Source organism: Chiloscyllium punctatum, chromosome 47 (assembly GCF_047496795.1).
Source record: "Chiloscyllium punctatum isolate Juve2018m chromosome 47, sChiPun1.3, whole genome shotgun sequence".
Lineage (NCBI taxonomy): Eukaryota > Metazoa > Chordata > Chondrichthyes > Orectolobiformes > Hemiscylliidae > Chiloscyllium > Chiloscyllium punctatum.
Genome location: NC_092785.1, coordinates 17,745,777 through 17,767,821, shown reverse-complemented (window position 1 = coordinate 17,767,821; position 22,045 = coordinate 17,745,777). Strand labels below are relative to the sequence as shown.

The following is a 22,045-nucleotide window of genomic DNA, read 5'->3' as shown; positions in this document are numbered from 1 at the left end:
CTTGTGCTTTTCTGAATTCAATCCGAACCAAATTTCTCACCAAGCCTGCTTCCCGAAGTTGATCGATTAATCCTGATAGATCCTTCAAATGTTCCTTCTTGTCTGAGTAGAAATCATCAGATCATTGACATGACAAATGCACATCAATAGAACAGGACTCATCTTCTATTTAAATTCATGTCATTCCTCAAAGCACTTTGGAAGTCTGTTACCTACACAATTGGGTGATCCTGAAATGGTTTTATTGGTTAGTCTTTGAAGTTTGGCTGGCCCATTATTAAAAAAAAAAGAAATTGTGTGACGTCGAGTTGATCTGATTAAAGTATTGAAAATACTAACAAGAGAACACAGCATAATTCCATTGTTTGAGTATTCTAGAAGGAGGGAACAGAATCTGAGAATTAGCGCCAGAGCATTCAGTAAGATTTAGGAAGCATTTCTAACTATAAATGAAAGCGGATGTTGGATCAAATGCGAATTTTAAATCCGTGTTCATTTTTGTTTGTAAAGCAAATGCATCAAGTGAGATGGGCCAAAGGCATAAGCGAAGAGTAAGTGCACAGGTCAGCTCTGATCTCAATAAATGAAGGAATAGACTTGTGGGGCTGAATGGCCTAGTCTTAAGTTCCAACCTTGCTTGCATATTGGACATGCATATTAGAATCAGATCAGCAGTGGTCTGATGAATTGGTAAAGCAGACTCCAGAGGAAGTACAGCCTCCATGTGGAAACAGAGCTCTTTTCACAAGTAACCTAAATTGTACTCACATTTATGTCATGATTTGAGGCACAACAAGTTGAATGACGTATCTTCGTGTTGTGGATGTAAGTTTGCTCATTGACCTGCAGGGTTAAGTTTTAGATGTTTTGTCACCATATTAGGTAACATCATTAGTGAGTCTGCGGATGAAGCACTGGTAGTATGGCCCACATTTTATTTATGGGCTTAAGTGTCCTTGGTTTCGTGATGTCATTTCCTGAAGTGATCTCATTTCCTGTGGTGATGTCATTTCCCGTGGAGATGGCATTCCCTGTTCTTTTTCTCAAGGGGTGGTAAATGGGATCCAAGTCAATGTGTTTGTTGATAGAGTTCTGGTGGAATGCCATGCTTCTAGGCATTCTGGTGAGTCTCGTATGGCTTGTCCTAGGATGGATGTGTTGTCCCAGTCGAAGTGGTATCATTCCTCATCAGTATGTAAAGATACGAGTGAGAGTGGGTCATGTCTTTTTGTGGCTAGTTGATGTTCATCTATCCTGGTGGCTAGGTTTCTGCCTGTTTGTCCAATATAGTGTTTGTTACAGTGCTTGCAAGATATTTTGTAAATGACATTAGTTTTGCGTGCTGTCTGTATAGGGTCTTTAAAGTTCATTAGCTGCTGTTTTATGTGTGTTTTTGGGCTACCATGATACCAAGGGGTCTGAGTAATCTGGAAATCATTTCTGAGATGTCTTTGATGTAGGAGAGATTGGCTAGAGTTTCTGGATCTGTTTTGTCAGCTTGTTTGGATTTCTTGCTGAGAAATCAGCAGACAGTTTGTTCGGTACCCATTCTTTTTGAATAAACTGTATAGGTGATTTTTCTCTGCTCGTCATAATTTCTCTGTGCTGTAGTGTGTGGCGGCTCATAGAAATAATGTTCAAATGCAGTTTTGTTTGTGAATGTTGGGATGGTTGTTTCTGTCATTTAGTGCTTGGTCCGTATGGGTTGTTTTCCTGGAGATGTTGTTTGAAGTTCCCCATTGGCTGTTCGCTCTACTGCGACATCTAAGATTGGCAGTTTGTTGTTATTTTTCTCTTTAGTGAATTTTATATCAGTAAGGATATTATTGATGGTTCTCAATATTTCCTCTAATTTGTTTCATTTAGTCATGACAATGGTAATGGACCCAAAGTTTGGGTTGGATGGTTGGCAGAGATGTTTGTTTGAGTTTCTGCATTACTGCCTCCGCTAAGAACCCTGATATCGGAGATCCCATGGATGTTCTGCTGGGTGTCTCTAGGTTGTGTTGTTGAAGGTGATGCTGATGGTGAGGCATAGGCCCACTAGCTTGACGATATTGTCCTTGCTGATAAAGTTGATGTTGTTTGGTGCATACGTCTTTGTTTCTTCTACGAGTGTCGTCAGTGTTTCCTTCGGCTAGGCTAATTTTTATGGATGTGAACAGGGCTGTTACGTCAAAGGAGACCGTTATTTCATCCTCTTCTATCTTCATGTCTTTGATGGTCTTCAGAAATTCTTGTCAGCAATGGGCTTAGTAAAAGGCCTTTGATAAGGTGCCACATGGGAGGCTGCTGAGCAAGGTAAGAGCCCATGGTGTTCAAGGTAAGCTATTGGTATGGATTGAGGGTTGTTTGTCTGAAAGAAGGCAGAGAGTTGGAATAAAAGGTTCTTTTTCGGAATGGCAGCCGGTAACAAGTGGTGTCCCGCAGGGTTCAGTTTTGGGGCCGCAGCTGTTCGCGTTATATATTAATGATGTGGATGAAGGGACTGGGGGCATTCTAGCGAAGTTTGCCGATGATATAAAGTTAGGTGGACAAGCAGGTAGTACTGAGGAAGTGGGGAGGCTGCAGAAGGATCTAGATAGTTTGGGACAGTGGTCCAGGAAATGGCTGATGGAATTCAATGTGAGCAAATGCAAGGTCTTGCGCTTTGGAAAAAAGTATACAAGCATGGACTACTTTCTAAACGATGAGAAAATTTGTCAAGCCAAAGTACAAAGGGATCTGGGAGTGCTAGTCGAGGATTCTCTAAAGGTAAACATGCAGGTTGAGTCCGTGATTAAGAAAGCGAATGCAATGTTGTCATTTATCACAAGAGGGTTGGAATATAAAAGCACCGTTGTGCTACTGAGACTTTATAAAGCTCTAGTTAGGCCCCATTTGGAGTACTGTGTCCAGTTTTGGTCCCCACACCTCAGGAAGGACATTCTGGCACTGGCCTTGTCCAGCGGAGATTCACATGGATGATCCCTGGAATGGTAGCTCTAACATATGAGGAATGGCTGTGGATCCTGGAATTGTATTCATTGGAGTTTAGAAGATTAAGGAAAATCTAATAGAAATTTACAAGATAATACACGGCTTGGAAAGGGTGGACGCTAGGAAATTGTTTCAGTTAGGTGAGGAGACTAGTACCCGTGGACACAGCCTTAGAATTAGAGGGGGTCAATTCAGAACAGAAATGCGGAGACATTTCTTCAGCCAGAGAGTGGTGGGCCTGTGGAATTCATTGCCGCAGTGTGCAGTGGAGGCCGGGACTCGAAATGTCTTCAAGGCAGAGATTGATAAATTCTTGATGTCACAAGGAATTAAGGTAGATGCTGGAAACCAGAGTCTAGATTAGGGTGGTGCTGGAAAAGCACAGCAGTTCAGACAGCATCAAAGGAGCAGGAAAAACGACGTTTCCTTCATCAGGAATACAGCAACCGTGACCTGTACCGTCATGCTTATTAAAGATATCCCCATTTTCCTCGCATATGAATATGAACACATTATTAATAGGTTTATCTCAATTGTTTAGGACTTCCAATTTTGCAATTTAATTTGAAGAAGGTCCAGTTCAGAATCGTCTGAACTTGGTTATTCATTGTGTTGTAACCAGCAATGCACTTTCCTTTTGTTTTCTTTCTTGACTAAAATAGCTTCAGAGAATATTTGCACAAGACACTCTGTGAGTTTTCCTTTTTTAAAATTTGCTATTTTTTTTACAAATAATTACACTTCACTTAATTTCCTTTAGATGTGATAAGGTCCATTAAGCCTCGCATTTAAAGGTTCCCTGACATAATGCCAACAATCTATCTTCACTAGCAAAATTGTGAGTTTTTGATTTCTTGTTTGCTTTCTGTTTCTTAAAATGCTGTGTTGATTTTAAATGCTTTCTGACAAGCTTACCTGCATGATTTAATCTTTCTTTAAAATTTGACACATCGTCCAATTAAGTGGCCTCTGAACTCTGACTCACCATTTTCTTCTTAATCAATATCAGCGGGCCTCTCACTTGATACCCAGAAACTAATTCAAAGGGACTGAATTTAAGTAATCCATCAGCTGCATCCATACTTGCAAAAAAGTACAAATGGAATTCCTTCATCCTAGTTCTCTGGATGGTCATCAAAATAAGCCTATAACTTGGCCTTTAACCTTTAATGTTATTGTCCGAAAACTTGCAATTCTAGAAGGCAAGCAGTGGATTTAAAACTGTTCATCATCTTCTTGAACGATAGTGATGTAAAATTTGAGGCTTGCTTCGATTGTATTTCCGTTGGAAATCCTTATCTAGTAAAAATAAATTAGCAACTCTTCTACAATTGTTTTAACCGTAGTGGCCTCTCGAAATCTAGAAGACACACCCATTATGGTAAATAAATACTGATTCCCATTTTTGTCTTAAGGAGGGGTTTGACACAATCAATTAAATGTCTTGTGATAACTTCCTCAGAAGCTGGAATGGCATTAACGGTGCTGATTTTGTCACTGCCTGATAATTTGCAATTACATGACATGTATGGCATTTCCACCAAAGTATAATCACATTCTAATGCAGTCTAGGCGAATAACAATATATGTGCAATTTGGCTTACATTTTCCTTATTCCCAAATGACATCACACTGGTAATTGATGTGGTACCTGCAGCACCTCCTTTCTATAATTAATTGGTAAGAAGTTTGATGAATTTGTCCTTTAACAGTCAAAGAGTCATAGACATATACAGCACGGAAACAAACCCTTTGGTCCGACTCTTCCATTCTGTCCAGATATCCAAACCTAATTGAGTCCCATTTGCCAGCACTTGGCCAATATCTCTCTGAACTCTTCCTATTCATATACCCATCCAGATGCTTTTTTAACTGCTGTAATTGTATAAGCGTCCATCACTTCCTCTGGCAGCTCAGTCCATACACACCACCTCATTTATGAAAAAGTTACCCCTTAGGTCCCTTCTGTATCTTTCCCCTCTCATCCTGAACCTACACCATCTAGATCTTGACTCCACCACTCCAGAGAAAAAGACCTTGTCTGTTTGTTCTATCCATGCCCAAGTCTCTTGAGTCTCTTCCGAGAGCTCAAATATCCCAACCCTGGCAACATCCTTGAAATTTTTTTCTGAACCCTTTCAGGTTTCACAACATCCTTCCAATAGGAAGGAGACCAGAATTACACGCAACATTCCAAAAGCAGCCAAATTAAATTCCATCCGTTCCTCCACAGCCCATTGACCCAACTGATCAAGGTCCAGTTGTTGGCTGAAGCAGTATTTATCTTTGTTGGGTGGTGTTTGCAACAGCTACAAGTTGCGTCTATTGCACAGACCCTGGTGAAGTTCAGCTTCAGATTCACTCGAGTCTAGGGAACTGAGAATATGTTGCTGGAGAAGCACCGCACTTCAAGAAGCTTCCGAGGAGTAGGAGAATTAAGATTTCCTGATGAAGGGCTTATGCCCGAAATGTCGACTTTCCTGCTCCTCCAATGCTGTCTGACCTGCTGTGCTTTTCCAACACCACACTCTCGACTCCGATGTCCAGCCTCTGCAGTCCTCACTTTCTCTGAGTCGTGAGAACTGCCTGTTCTTTATTCCAAACAAAAACAAAGTTTCGATGGAATCAATTAAAATAGGATCTTTGATTGCTTTAACCCATTAGTATCACAACATTATGGAAATTGACGTCTGCCTGTCTGATAATCTGTCGATCTAATTATCTGACTACCTAGCTGCCTGTCTCTCTGCCTACCTCTACACAGTGACACGCTTTTCAAAGGCATGATCAGGCATAATGGCTCAGTGATTTGCAGTGCTACCTCACAGCGCCAGGGACCTGGGTTAGATTCCAGGTTTGGGTGACTCTCTGAATGGAGTCTGTGCATTCTCCAGTGTCAGTGTGAGTTTCCACCAGGAGCTCTGGTTTCCTCCCACAGTCACAAAGATGTGCAATTTAGGGTGGTCTGACCATGCTAAATTGTCCAGTGGTATACGAGATGTGCCAGTCCAGTGTGCCAGCCATGGTTGGTGGGGCTGAAAGGGCGGGACGGTTCTGGAGGGGATCCTGTTAGGAGGGTTGTTACAGACTCAGTGGGCCGAACAACATCTATTCCGCGCTGTAAGGTTTCAGTGAACTGTTCCTGCTCAGGATCTTCCACCTGAGGTGCTCCTCAATGCACTGCACCGCCGTATTGTCCATTTCAGAGTCAAATTTGTTGGCAAAGAGGTGGTGTCGATGCTGGAAGATCCACGGCAAGTCTCCAGCACCATAGACGCAGTTGTAATGGCGATACTCTCCAGCACAAGGATGACCCTGCCGGCCATGCTCTGAATTAGTTTGCTGTGACTTCCATGTTATCAAGTGACTGAAGACCGGGACGCTCAGACTGCGATTCGTGTCCCAGACATGTTCGGAGCCTGGAACTCCGGGCATTCTGTGAATTGTTGCCCAGACGTGCTCATCAGGACTATAGGTATCTTCTGACCACTTGAAAAACTGTTTGATTTCAGAGCTTTTCAACACATAGTCGACAAAGTCTCGGGTCGCAATAAAATACGCGTTTCCTACAAAAATGTTGATATTTCTCTGTTTCTGTTTCAGTTGAGATTTTCTCACTACGGTATCATCAATGAGATATCGATACTTCCACCGCGTCTGAAAGATCAAGGAAAATGTTTCTAAAATTGGTCCTGTGAATAGTTACAAGCTGCAACTTAAATATCTGGCGAAAAGGAGACCAACCAGTAAATTATTTCACAGTTTTGTTTTTGTCGAGAGACAGATCGTGTACACATGATAGATGGATAGATGAATCAATGGGGAGATAGACAGACAGATAAATGCGCAGATAGAAAGAAAAGGAAGCTAAATAGACAGACAGATAGGTTGACTGACCGACAGGCAGATAGATAAATAGACAATCAGGTAGCAAACACGCAGACACACAGGCATGGATGGATAGATAGCCAGATGGATAGAGAGAGAGAAACAGGCAGAAACAAACAAAAAAAAACATAATAAATGTTGAGTTGAATGGGTTTGTGAAATCATCAATATATTCATGTTTGTTTTGAATAAGACATAGAATAGCACTTTGTCTTTTTTTCCCGGAGATATTGAAGAAACATTGTTTATCATTTTGAAAAGGAGGGAGTACAGTGAATAGATGACAGAAAAGAAATTACCGGAATGTTCACATGACTGACAAATTATGAAATAAATTTGCCACAATTTTGAGCGACCCAACAGTTTTAAGACTCAATATAGAACGAGCAAGAGGATTAAACTGCTCATAACAACTTGCCTGTTTCGTCACTGATGGCGGATAGGAAGTTATAATGTTTTGACCTTTGGCAGCTATCAGCTTCTTAATTATCTCTCTATTTGTTTGGATTGGTAAATCCTGTCCACACAAGTTGACAAAATACTTCCATGGGTTCTTGCTTCTTACCAGATCCCCCATACAGTTGAGATCGGCCTGAACTCTAAACCATGAAGCGTAGGTCACACGCTCAAGTTTACTGGCGACGAAGACGTTATCAAAACAGGAGATGATGGCTACCACTGCCGAGTGAAATAATTGCGGAGATTTCCGATCGATGTGGACGCAGTACACATTCTGTGGCATGTATATCGCTCGTAAAAGCCTCTCAAACATTTCAACTTTGTGATGGATTACAATCGAATAAGCTATGGGAAAGTCGCGCTCCTCGTTCGATAAGGGCGAGGTGATATATCCACGGGTATTAATGAAGGAAATGCAATCCCGACATAGTTTGATATAATCTAGTTCCAACAAATGTGATTCTTTGTGTTTGAATCCAGTTGATTTGGTAACTGCTTGCACATTTTCCATGCTGCCGTTGATTATTTTGAGGCAATCAGAATATGTGTCAGAGACAGTTAGCACACGGGAAGGATCTTTTGTGTACTGCCTTTCGGGTTTCACTGAGGATACTTTCAAAAGGATGGAGAATTTGTTTACATTTTCATTCACGTAAAATGCTGCAAAATAACACGATACAAACAAAATCGCTATTATAAACACGAGTTTCATTTTCTTGGCAATCATTGTGTTCAATATTGGTCTTTGAACAGCTTCCTTACAATGTTTCCGATCAGAAACAAGACTGTCCTTCTGGCCTGACAGTATTGATTATTACCGCTCAGTTTCAGTCCTCTTAGTTAGTAAATTGGATCTTTGCATTCAAGTCGATAACTGAAGGACACATGCTGATCCATTAGTTTGGGGATGGGGAAATAATTCCTTGGAAAATCTTCAAGCAGTTTTCACCTTCAGGGAAAAGCAAATACTAGTGTGAGGATGTTATTTCTGCAGTAATCAACTTGCAACAATGGTCAGTGTGAAGATAGCTCAGCCTGAATGTGACAGATTTTGTGCAAAAATGCAAGAGGATTTAATTCTTTACAAATAGCACTTAAAAAAAATTCTTAATTTTTTTTTAAAAAGTAAAATAACACACTTGTCCTGAATGTATGTACTGCAAATACTAGATTGAATTACCTACAGTGTGGAAACAGGCCCTTCGGCCCAACAAGTCCACACAGACCCTCCGAAGAGTAACCCATCCAGACCCATTTCCCCTGATTAATGCACCTAACACTACGGGCAATTTAGCAAGTCCAATTCACCTGATCTGCACACCTTTGGACTGTGGGAGGAAACCAGAGCACACCCACGCAGACACGGGGAGAACGTGCAAACTCCACACATACAGTCCCCAGGGGTACCACACCTGGTATTGAACCTGGGACCCAGGTGCTATGAGGCAGCAGTGTTAACTACTGAGCCACCCTATCTAGTGAATCTAGTGAAAAGCTAAAATATTGAAATCAGTAGTTTTTTCCACCGACTCCCATACCAGTGCAAGCTCAATTTTAGAGGAAGTGTCAGATTCTGATGTTGAATGAAGAGAATTTTAAATAAAGTTGGGAGTAACAGATATTATCAGTCTCATGATCCTCTGGCATCTAATGAAGAACTGTGGATGCTGGTGATCTGAAATCAAAACCGAAAGCATTGGAGATACTAGGCAGGACTGAGTGCATCTGTGGAGCGGGGTTAATAGAGTTCAGGTTTCGTGTTCAGTCACTATCCATCAGAACATGGAGCCCCTTGCCTAGATTAGTACTTGAAGAGATAAAGCGAAAGTTGCCATCATTCTATCACACCATATGGCGGCTCTGTCATTCGGGAGAGAGAACTGGTGGTAATTCAACCTGAGCGTCACTACACCACCAGTGAGGGGTGAGCTTGAGAGCCATGGTCTAAAAGTATTGCTTAGCAACAAAGTTTAAATAGTTTGGGAATCTACACACTAGAGTTTAGAAGAATGAGTGGCGATCTAATTGAAACATATCTGATTATGAAGGGGTTTTGCAGATTAAAAGCTAAAAGGTTGATGGCTTCTCATGGGGGAGACACTCAGACCAGTGGGTATAGTCTCATAATACAGCGACCATAGGGCATAGTCTCAGAATACGGGGACCAGAGGGCATAATCTCAGAATACAGTGACCAGAGGGCATAGTCTCAGAATACCAGGACCAGAGGGCAGAGTCTCGGAATACCGGGACCAGAGGGCATAGTCTCAGAATACAGTGATCAGAGGGCATAATCTCAGAATACCGGGACCAGAGGGCATTGTCTCAGAATGCAGGGACCAGAGGGTATAGTCTCAGAATACCAGTACCAGAGGGGATGGTATCAGAATACCAGGACCAGAGGGCATAGTCTCAGAATACCGGGACCAGCGGGCATAGTCTCAGAATACAGGGACCAGTGGGCATAGTCGGAAATACAGATACCAGAAGGCATAGTCGCAGAATACAGTGACCAGAGGGCTTAGTCTCAGAATAGAGGGACCAGAGGGCATTGTCTCGGAATACCGGGACCAGAGGGCTTAATCTCAGAATACAGTGACCAGAGGGCTTAGTCTCAGAATACCGGGACCAGAGGGCTTAATCTCAGAATACAGTGATCAGAGGGCATAGTCTCAGAATACAGTGACCAGAGGGCATAGTCTCAGAATACAGTGATCAGAGGGCATAGTTGCAGAATACAGTGACCAGCGGGCATAGTCGCAGAATACAGTGACCAGAGGGCATGGTCTCAGAATGCAGTGACCAGAGGGCTTAGTCTCAGAATACAGTGACCAGAGGGCATGGTCTCAGAATGCAGTGACCAGAGGGCTTAGTCTCAGAATACCGGGACCAAAGGGCATAGTTTCAAAATACAGTGACCAGAGGGCTTAGTCTCAAAATACAGGGGCCGGGGGCATAGTCTCAGAATACAGGGACAAGAGGGCATAGTCACTGAATACAGGGACCAGAGACCTTAGTCTCAGAATACTGGGACCAGAGGGCTAAGTCTCAGAATACCGGGACCAGAGGGCATAGTCTCAGAATACAGGGACCAGAGAGCATAGTCTCAGAATACAGGGACCAGAGGGCAAAGTCTCAGAATACCGGTACGAAAGGGCACAGTCTCAGAATACAGTGAGCGGAACACTTCATCTCAGATCCCAGGGAGACTAATTTAAGACTGAGAAGAGGAGGAATTACTTCTCTCATAAGTTGAGCCTTTGGCACTCCTTGCCACTGTCAGCTGTGGGGGCAGAGACCTTATGTATATTTAAGCCGGATTTGATCGGCCAGCGAGTCAATGGTTAAGGGGAGGAACAGGAAAGTGAACGTGAAGAATTTTGGATCAGCCATGATCTCACTGAATGGCAAAGCAGGCTTGAGGGGCCAAGTGACCTGTTCCTGTTCGATTGTCTCATGGTTGGGATGGCAGTTTCCTTTTCACATTCCTGTTTTGTATCACTTTCGGATTTATGAGGATGATGGAAAGAATATGTAGCTTCATGAAATAGCTCATCTTCATCAACCACTATTTTATTGTTGCCTGTTTTGCAATCCAAGTCAATCTAAGAATTTAATCTCCCTTAGTATATGCTATGGACCAGGCCACAGCCCCTCAAAATATTTCTAGAAAGTAGCTCGGAGGATAATTTTGTTAGTTTTGTTTTTACACGGGTATAGAGTGGACATTCCAGGAGTGATACAGCTGGCCCAAACACCAAGTTTTAAACAAAGTAGAATTTATTTGCTAAATTAACAAATGAAACACAAATAAAAGCGAACAGAATATGGAATAACTTCAGCTATTCGAAAACAACACAAATTATCCTAACTTAATGAAGCTATTCCAAATTCCTGTAACATTCATCATAAACATTCCTTGGCAAGAAAGGTAAAATCAAAGACAAGGTCTTACAAGAGAGATGGCAGAGAGAGAGAAAAGACCAGCATGGACCTGCTTCTTATGACGAGCATCTTCACAACTGACTGATTGCTAAACACAATCCAAACCAAAGCAGAGAGGGGCTGAGCTTAGAAAACTGGCCACGCCCCTTACATTGTGCATGTGCTTGTTTAAAAACTTCAAAGCTTCCTCAAGGAGATTACCCAAACAATTCGAAATGTATGTGTTTACGACTACTATGGAAAAAAAGTAACAAGTACAATCGAACCTTGTTAGAGGAGCAGCATCGTCACATAGATAGAGTCATAGAGATGTACAGCACAGAAACAGACACTTCAGTCCAACCCATTCATGCCAACCAGATATCCCAACCCAATCTAGTCCCACCCACCAGCACCCGGCCCATATCCCTCCAAACCCTTCCTATTCATATACCCATTCAAATGCCTCTTCAATGTTGCAATTGTACCAGCCCCCACCAGTTCCTCTGGCAGCTCATTCCATACTCGTACCACACTCCGTGTGAAAAGGTTGCCCCTTTGGCCTCTTCTATATCTTTCCCCTTTCACCCTAAACCTCTGCCCTGTAGTTCTGGACTCCCCAAACCCAGGGAAAAGACTTTGTCTATTTACACTATCTATGACCCTCATGATTTTGTAAACCTCTATAAGGTCACCCCTCAGCCTCCGACGCTCCCGGGAAAACAGCCCCAGCCTGTTCATCCTCTCCCTATAGTTCAAATACCCCAAGCTTGGCAACATCCTTGCAAATCGTTTCTAAACCCTTTCAAGTTTCACAATAGGAAGGAGACCAGAATTGCACGCAATATTCCAACAGTGGCCTAAACAATGTCCTGTACAGCTACAACATGACCTCCCAACTCCTGTGCTCAATACTCTGACCAATAAAGGAAAGCATACCTAACGCCATCTTCACTATCCTATCTACCCGTGACTCCACTTTCAAGGAGCTATGAACCTGCATTCCAAGGTCTCTTTGTTCAGCAACACTCCCTAGGACCTCACCATTAAGATATGTTTTCCTAAAATGCAGCAACTCACATTTATCTGAATTAAACTCCACCTGCCACGTATCAGCCCATTGGCCCATCTGGCCAAGATCCTGTTGTAATCTGTGATACCCTTCTTCGTTGTCCACTACACCTCCAATTTTGATGTCACCTGCAAACTTGCTAACTGTACCTCTTATGCTCGCATCCAAATAATTTATGTAAATGAAAAAAGTAGAAGACCCAGCACCGATCCTTGTGTCAATCCGCTGTTCACAGACCTCCAGTCTGAAAAACAACCATCTACCACCACCCTCTGTCTTTTACCTTTGAACCAGTTCTGTATCCAAATGGCTAGTTCTCCCTGTATTCCGAGAGATCTAACCTTGCTAATCAGTCTCCCAATGGGGAACCGTGCTGAACTCCTTACTGAAGTCCATAAAAATCATATCTACCAGTCTGCCCTCATCAATCCTTTTTGTTACTTCCTCGAAAAGTTCAATCAAGTTTGTGAAATATGATTTCCCACGCACAAAGCCATGTTGACTATCCCTAATCAGTCCTTGCCTTTCCAAATACATGTACATCCTGTCCCTCAGGATTCCCTCTAACTGCTTGCTCACCACCGACGTCAGGCTATAGTTCCCTGGCTTGTCCTTATCACCCTTCTTTAACCATGGCATCACATTAGACAACCTCCAATCTTCCGGCACCTTGCCTGTGTCTATCAATGATGCAAATATCTCAGCAAGAGGCCCAGCAATCACTTCTCTAGCTTCCCACAGAGTTCTTGGGTGCACCTGACCAGGTCCTGGGGATTTATCCACCTTTACCCGTTTCAAGACATCCAGCACTTCCTCCTCTGCAGTATGGACATTGTGCAAGATGTCACCATCTATTTCCCTCCAGTCTTCCATATCCTTTTCCACAGTAAATACTGATGCAAAATATTCATTTACTATCTTCCCCATTTTCTGTGGCTCCACACAAAGGCTGTCTTTCTGATCTTTGAGGGGCCCTATTTTCTCCCTAGTTACCGTCTTGTCTTTTCTGTATTTGTAAAAACTATTTGGATCCTTCTTAATTCTATTTGCCAAAGCTATGTCATGTCCCCCTTTTGCCCTCCTGATTTCCCTCTGAAGTATACTCCTACTTCCTTTATGGTCTTCTGAGGATTCACTCGATCTATCCTGTCTATACCTTACATATGCTTCCTTCTTTTTCTTAACCAAACCCTCAATTTATTTCGTCATCCAGCATTCGCTACACCAACCAGCCTTTCCTTTCACTCTGACAGGAATATACTTTCTCTGAATTCTTGTTATCTCATTTCTGAATGCTTCCCATTTTCCAGCCGTCCCTTTACCTGTGAACATCTGCCCCCAATCGGCTTTCGAAAGTCCTTGCCTAATACCATCAAAATTCGTCTTTCTCTAACTTAGAACTTCAACTTTTAGATCTGGTCTCCACTGTTCCGTCATTATTTTAAATCTAATAGAATTATGGTCGCTGGCCCCAAAGTGCTCCCCCACTGACACCTCAGTCACCTGTCCTGCCTTATTTCCCAAGAGTAGGTCAAGTTTTGCACCTTCTCTAGTAGGTACATCCGCGCACTGAATCAGAAAATTGTCTTGCACACACTTAGCAATTTCCTCCCCATCCAAACCCTTAACTCAATGGCAGTACCAGTCTGTTTGGAAAGTTAAAATTCCTTACCACAACCACCCTATTATTGTTACAGATAGCTGAGACCTCCTTACAAGTTTGTTTCTCAATTTCCCTTTGTCTATTAGTGGGTGTATAATACGATCCCAACAAGGTTATCATCCCTTTCTTATTTCCCAGTTCCACCCAAATAACTCCCCTGGATGTATTTCCGGGAATATCCTCCCTCAGCACAGCTGTAATGCTATCCCTTCAGAATAGTTCAGTTTCTTTCGTTCGTACTTACCTGTCAAAAATTACTTTGCTCATCCCTTTCAAATTCAATATTTACCTGACCAGTCTGTTCCCTTTAAAGTATGGAAAACTTGCCTATATATTCAAACCACAAACACATGTGAAGCTAGTATACTACTCTTTAGAGCTTTGAAATTCTGCTATAACGTCCAGTGAGACAAAATAAAACTTCACTTTATCTTTCAACCCGCTCTGTCGGAACTGTATCCAGTCTTTTTGCACAATTCATTTGTCACGCCTTGTTTAGAGGGGCTATGAGGAACAGCTTTTAACCCAGTGGGTATTGGGAATCCAGAACTCACTGCCTGTAAGGGTACAAACCATCAAAATATTTAAGAGATCTTGAGAAGCTCATTTGCAATGCAAAGGTTTTCTAGACAATGAGTTCTGTGTTGAAGCATGGGATTAAAATACAGTGGTTCTGGTAGAATGCAAAAGTTGTTTTACTCTGCAACCTCACACGCTAGAAAACCGCTGTAGAATATCATGCTGTTGAAAGTCACACTGGACAATCGCTACACCCTTCAGTAGAAAATTTGAGTTATTCAAACAGTGCCCACATTGCGTCAATCATGTTATTGCCCATTTGTGTTGATGAAACACAAGTTATACCAGAACAACCAGTACTAACATGATTGGACGAAGGGCATTTTTCTGTACTGTGGATCTCTTGTACTCTGTGAATAATCTGCAATAAAACGACTCCCTCAACAGTGTTGGCCCAAAGTGCTTCAAATGGGCTCTGAGGGTAGTACTTTTTCAATAAAACAGGGAAATGTCCTAGCAAGTTGAAACATATGTAAAGCAAGTCTCAAAGACAACACTTGCCTATAACGCTTTGCATTTCATTCGGAAACTAACTAGCTTTGAGAGTTTGGCACAAAGTCTAGTTGTTCTGATTCAAAGTTTTGCAGACGACATGAAAATTGGAGTTCTGGATAGCAAGAAAAGTTGTCAAGTGGTATATCCGGATATCAATCAATTGGAAGGTTGGGCAGATGGAGTTTAATCCGGACAAGCGTCAGATGATGCATTTTGGGAGGTCAAATACAAGATGAACGTATACAGTAATTGGCAGGGCCCTGAGGACCATTGATATACAGAGGGTTCTTGGGATCCAAGTCCACAGTTCCCTGAAAGTGGCAACACAAATGGATAAGGTGGTAAAGAGGACCTCCGACATTCTTGCCTTTATTGCTCAGGGCATTGAGTATAAAAGTTGGCAAGTCATGTTTCTGCTGTATAAAACTTTAGTGAGACCACATTTGGAGTATTGATCCTGTGCCACACTGTTCCATGCTCAGAGTGCGACGAAACAATGAAACTTAATTCAGCTTCAAAGGCCTAAGTGGGAAATGTTGTCACCGGATTCAAGATTTTAGTACGGATATATGTCTCTTAAAAGCAATGTTCACTTAACTCTATCAAGACAAAAATAAGTCAATGGTATAAGTCATGATGTGTCCACTATGGGAAAGAGGAAAAATCATTGATTTGATGGAATGATCAAGACAAAAGTGCATGTGTGTAGTAAAGAAATAGGCATAAAATAAAAAATAAAATTCCAGTTGGATATTTCATTATAAGTAGAAATTTTAAAATTTGATCCTCTCGGAATCACATTGTCAGAGGATGATGATTAACAGATTAGATACCATGAAATTTTATTCTCCAGAGAATTCTAGACCCTCAGTTACAGAGTCTATTTAAGGCAGAAAGGAGACTTTTTTTTAGATTCCCTGCAGTATGGAAACAGGCCCTTCGACCCAACAAGTCCACACCGACCCTCAAAAGAGTAACCCACCCACCCACCCCTACCCTATATTTACCCCTGACACTATGGGCAATTTAGCATGGCCAATTCACCTAACCTGCACATCTTTTCGACTGTGGGAGGAAAGTGGAACACCCGGAGGAAACCCACGCCATATTGGCCAGGAAGACATAGCCATTCAGCACCAGAAAGAAAAATAAACATGGCGACATGCAGCATGATGTTCAGGCTATGTGAATTAGCCAGAGAAAATGCAGAGTTACCGGGATAAGGTAGAGGAGTGGATCTGTGGGGCATGCTCTTTCGAGGGTCAACATGGACTCAGTGGACCAAATTACCTGTTTCCACACAGTACTGATTCAATTACTTTACGAAACCGTGTGATATGCTTCTCAACAATCTGCTTCCTTGCCCAATGCCTCCATATTTATGTAAGGATTGACAAATCCCTCTTAAATTCAGGCAATTTCATTCCCGGATCAACTTGTACACAACTGTGTTTCTGGCTGATGTCATTTTAAGACGCCAAATTCAAGAGTAAATTCAAGTTTGATCTTGTTAAATCAAACTTTTCTCCTTCTTTATTTTATTACTTTTTAATTGTGGAGGTGAGTCACAAACATGTTCGTAAGGAGTTAATGATGAATTATTACCTCAAAGAACAAAACCTTCATTTCATATGGAAAGGAAGATGAACCATATTACACAGGACACAAATAACATTGGAAAGGCAGACAGAACAAATAAACCAAATTCATGCTCTTGCATCTACCCACCAAATTGTTTACACACACTCAAACCACAAAGAAGACTCACCACTATCTACGTAGTATAGCTTTTCGGTCAGACTTGCACATCTATATCTGGTTTCCTTCACAACAATTTCTGAGCACTTAACCGGTAAAAGTTTTTCTTTCACTGGTATCCCACCTTGAGAGCACATGAGAAAAATATAAATTGCAGAGTGAAATCAACATAAACAATATAACAGATCGATTCCTAAACTGAGCTTCCAACAGTTTTCATTTCAACTTTTTTACTAAAGCGTTGAGGCTGTATTCTCTGGAATACACATGCACACACACTCACTCTCTCTCGCTCACACACACACACATGCACAAACACACACATGCACACACACACACACACATATACTCATACTCACAGACGCATACACACACATAGACACACTCTCAAACGCACAAACACACTCTCGCGTAAACATTTACACACATTCACACACACTTGCTCTCACACAGAGACACACACACATCCACAGATCCACACTCTCACATACACAGATACACATACTCACAAATGCACACACACGTACACATACACATTCTCAAAAACACAGACAAACACACACACACTCTCACGTAAACAGTTACACACACACACACACCCACACACACACGCACACACACACACACACAGAATTATTGGCTTTCTTGATACTCTGTGCCTTTACTTCGAGGTAACATTTACTAGCAACAACGCATTTCTTCCCTTATATATTCCTACAGTGCTGACACCTCCTCAACTATGTTTTAAGGTTGTAATAAATCATTAAAAGGCATGTAAACAAAAGGGGCGTCCAGAACCGGCAATGCAGCTCCGAACCCAAAAATGAAACTCTCAAATTACTAATCAAATCTTAGCCTTACCAGCACATGAAAAATTAAATTGTAAATTGGACTTAATGATATGTATTTTTCCAACTTTGTGTATGTCTAAGTCTCCTGCACGATTGTCCGTAATATTTGATTTGTGGTATATTCCTTATGGCAGGTGAATGTTTGAGTTTTCATATTTTATTCTTCCCTCTATAAACGAAGAAAGGTGCTGTTTTTGCGATTCTCCAATATGCTGGAACATTTCTAAAAGTTGAAGAAACTTGTAAAACCCTACCCACTGCGCCAACACTTCGTTTAAGATTTTGGCAACTGGTCCTCAGAAATTGCCAGATCTAAGGTACAATAGTTTCAGAGCACTTTTTCCCTTCTCTTGGACATTGCTTTAATTGCAATCTTTCTTTATCATCAGTTGTTCTTTAGAAATCTTCAGTCTTTGGACCAAAGGACCTTAGGATACAGGAACAGAATTAGAAGATTCAGCCCACTCAACCTGCTCCACCATTCAAGCACAGTGAATGTTTCTCAAACACATTCACGTGCCTTTTTCCTGTAACCCTTGATCCCCTTACTTAATGAAGAGGCTATCTATTTCTGTATCAGTGATTTAACCTCCAAAGCCTTCTGCAGCAATGAGTTCCACAGAGTCACCATCCTCTGGCTGAAAAAAGTCTTCCTCATCACAGTTCGAAAGTGTCATTCCTTCACGCTGAAGCTGTGCACTAAGACCCTCCTCTATCCCACTAAACAAAACACTTTATCCATGTCCATTATATGCAGACTTCTATAAGGTTGTAATTTAATTTATTTTTATTCTATAAATTTCAGTCAGCTTCCCTCTGTCATCCTTCAAAGCTCTATGGATACGTGTTATGGTTACATGTGACCAACCTGGAAAAGAACACGTTAACCCAGGAATCAGTGCTGGGAACGCAACTGTTTACAATAGAACGTGAAAGTGAATATGCTGTTGCCAAATTTGAAAATAAAAACACGGAAAATCAGTTGGCAAAATAGATGCAAACAGTTTGAACAGAGATGTTGATGTTAAGCCGGCAAAATATTTGGTAAATAAAGTGTAACGTGGGAGACTGTGAAATCGTTAGTTTTGGAAGGGAAAACAAATGAAAAGAATGATATTTATATAGATAAAAAACTGCACAAGGGGTTTGGAATGTACTAGTAGGGAAAACTTATTTTAAGTGCATAAGGTGATGGTGAGAACACATCTTTAATACTGTCAGTAGTTTTGCTCCAAAGATTTACGGGAAAGATATAATTTTATTTGAGGCAGTTCATAGAAGCTCGACTGGGATAATCTCTGGGATGGATCAATTGTCTAATGAGTAAAGGCGATACAGTTGGGACTCTGTTCACAGGGGTTAAGAAGAATGGGAGCTGATCCGATTGAAACATGAAGGATTCTTAAGGAATCTTATAGGGTCATGGCGTCATAGAGAACTACAGCTCGAAGAGAGATCCTTTGGTTTAACTAGTCCATGCTGACCCTGATATCCTAAAGTAATCTAGTTCCATTTGTCAGCACTTGGCCCATATCATTTTGAAGTTTCCTTTTCATATACCAATCCAAATGCCTTTTAAATATTGTAATTATAGCAGCCTCTACCAAATCCTCCGACAGCTCATTCCATACACACACCACCCTCTGTGTGAAAAGAAAAGTCTCTTGGGTACCTTTTAAATTTCGCTCTCTTACATTAAACCTATGCTCGCTAGTTCTCGACTTCCCTAACACAGGGGAAATTCCTTATCTATTTATCCCACCAATGTCCCTCATGATTTTATGAACCTCTATAAGTCCACCCCTCAACCTCCGACACTCCAGGGAAAACAGCCCCTGCCTGTTTAACTTCTCTCCATTGATCAAAGTCTCTAACCCTGGCAACATTCATGTAAAGCTTTTCTGAACGCTTTCATGTTTTGCATATCCTTCCTAAATTAGGGAGACTAGAATTGTATACAACATTCCAAAAGTGGCCTAATCAATGTCATGGCACAGCCCCAACATAACCTCCCAACTCCCGTACTCGATGTTCTGACCAAAAAGGCAATTATACCAAATGCCTTCATCACTATCTTACCTGCCAGTGAATCTACTTTCAAGGAACTATGAAGCTGCACGCCAGATCCTATCCTGGTTTGCCTTTCCAAAATGCAGCACCTCACGTTTATTTAAATTAAACTCCATCTGCCTCTCCTCGATCAAGATCCCGTTGTACTGTGAAGTAATCTTCATCGCTGTCCACTACACCTCCAATCTTGGTGTCATCTGCAAACTTGCTAACTACTGTATACCTCCTATGTTCATATCCAAATCATTTATGCAAATAATGAAAAGCAGCGGACCCATTCCCAATTTTTATGACCTCCAGTCTGAAAGCCATAAATCCACTACTACTCTCGGTCTTCTATCTTCCATATAGGTCAGTTTTCACATAGGTAGTTCTCCCTGTATTCTTTGAGATATAAGCTTCTTCACCAGTCTACCATGAGTAACCTTGTCAAACGCCTTATTGAAGTGCATATAGATGACCTTAACTGTTCTGTCCTCGTCAAATCCCTTCGTTCCTTCTTCAAGAAACAGAAGCAAGTTAGTGAGACATGATTTCCTCCGCACAAAGCCATGATGATGAAGAGCCCAAATCAGCACTTGCTTTTCCAAATACATGTAAGTGCTGTCCTTCAGTATTCCCTCCAATGAATTGTCCAACACCGATGTCAGGCTCACCAATCTATAGTCCTCTGGCTTTTTCTTATCATTTTCCTTGAACAGTGGCACCATGTTAGCCATATTCCAGTCTCCCAGCAGTCCACCTGTGTCTATCGATGACTTAACTTTCTTAGCAAGTGGCCCAGCAATTACTTCCCCAGCTTCCCACAATGTTCTAGGATGCACCTGAACAGATCTTGGTGATTTGTCCGCTTTAATACATTTTAAGACATCCACATGTCATCCTCTGCAGTATGGACATATTTCAAGATGTTACCATCTCTTTCCTCACATTCTATTTGTTCTAAGACCTTTTCCACGTAAACACTCGTTTACTATCCAGCCCTCTCTTGCAGTTCGACACATCAGCTGCCTTGCTGATTTTTGAGTGGAGTAATTTTCTATCCTTAGTTATCCTTTCGTCCTAATGTCCTACAATATCGCTCATGATTCTTCTTAACCCTATGTGCCAAAACTATCTTACGTCCCTTTTTTGCCCTCCTGACTTTTCTCTTAAGTATACTACTACTGCTTTTACACTCTTTTCAGGATTCACTCGATTTCTCCTGCTGATTCCTGACATATAATTCCTTCTTTTTCTTGACCAAAACCTCAATTTCTCTAGTAATGGCATAATCCCTAGACCTACTGACTTTGACTTTCACCCTAACTGGAATATATTGTCTCTGAACTTTCATTATCTCATTTTTGAAGGCTTCCATTTCCCCGCCGTTCCTTTACATGTGAACATCCACCACATGAATTCTTGAAAGTTCTTGCCCAGTGCTATAAAAATGGTCTATCTGTAATTTATAAATATAACTTTTCGATGCTGTCTACACTTTTTCATAAGTATTTTAACACTAATAGAATTATGGTCACTGGCCACAAAGTACTCCGCCATTGACACCTCAGTCACTTGCCTTGACCAACAGAAGGGGCTGAATGGTCTACTCCTGTTCCTATTTCCTATTGTCTCATCGTCGTCTGGTGCTAAATAACTTTCAAGTTGACAACATCCAGTTCTGCCTTCAGATTCTCATAGTTACATTAATTTAGGTGGAAAACGCTCATCATAAGTCCTCAGGGCTCCATTTCAAACTGAACATGAAACACTAGTTTGTTGTGATTCCTGTTCCCTAGATCATAACTTACCAAAAGGATATTGATCAAAGTTCTCTCTCTGCGTATTCTCAGGTATTGTATCTCTTATCATTGCCGACTCTGGAAAGTACTGCTCTGAAAAAATTCCAAAAAACATTCAATAGACACGTTTTCAAAACTCTGCTAAAGAGTCATGTGGACTCAAAACGTTAGATTGCTCTTCCCACAGATGCTGCCTGACCCGCTGTGATTTCCGGCATTTGTTTTTTTGTTTCGGCTGCATTTTTCCAAATTACGTTTCTCTATCTGATTTTACAAAACTATATGGAAGTGAATAGCACCCATTTGCTGCACTCATTTTATTTCTATTATTTCAGTCTGTCTGCTCTTTCTGACAAGTTGCAACACGCGAGTTTTAGAGATTACATCGGCAAATGATATCTGTTCTTTACATATTATGTCTAGCCAAACTGTTTCTACGTTTCCTCATTCAATTTGAAGACTTTTTAATGTCGTATTCACCCTTAGGACATGGGAATCGCTGGCTGGGCCAGCATGTATTGCAC

General features: G+C 41.5%; 1 protein-coding gene across 1 annotated transcript; it reads right to left on the bottom strand.

Annotated features, from left to right (window-relative positions):
- Nucleotides 1-6,087: 6,087 nt before the first annotated feature.
- LOC140468651 (beta-1,3-galactosyl-O-glycosyl-glycoprotein beta-1,6-N-acetylglucosaminyltransferase-like) lies at nt 6,088-21,551 on the bottom strand. The gene is made up of 4 exons (XM_072564735.1): nt 21,531-21,551; nt 16,827-16,940; nt 7,286-8,275; nt 6,088-6,636 (listed from the first exon to the last, which is right to left on the bottom strand). The coding sequence occupies exons 3-4, from the start codon at nt 8,051-8,053 to the stop codon at nt 6,088-6,090; spliced, it is 1,317 nt and encodes a 438-aa protein (XP_072420836.1). The 5' UTR covers nt 8,054-8,275; nt 16,827-16,940; nt 21,531-21,551.
- Between the last annotated feature and the right edge of the window lie 494 nt (nt 21,552-22,045).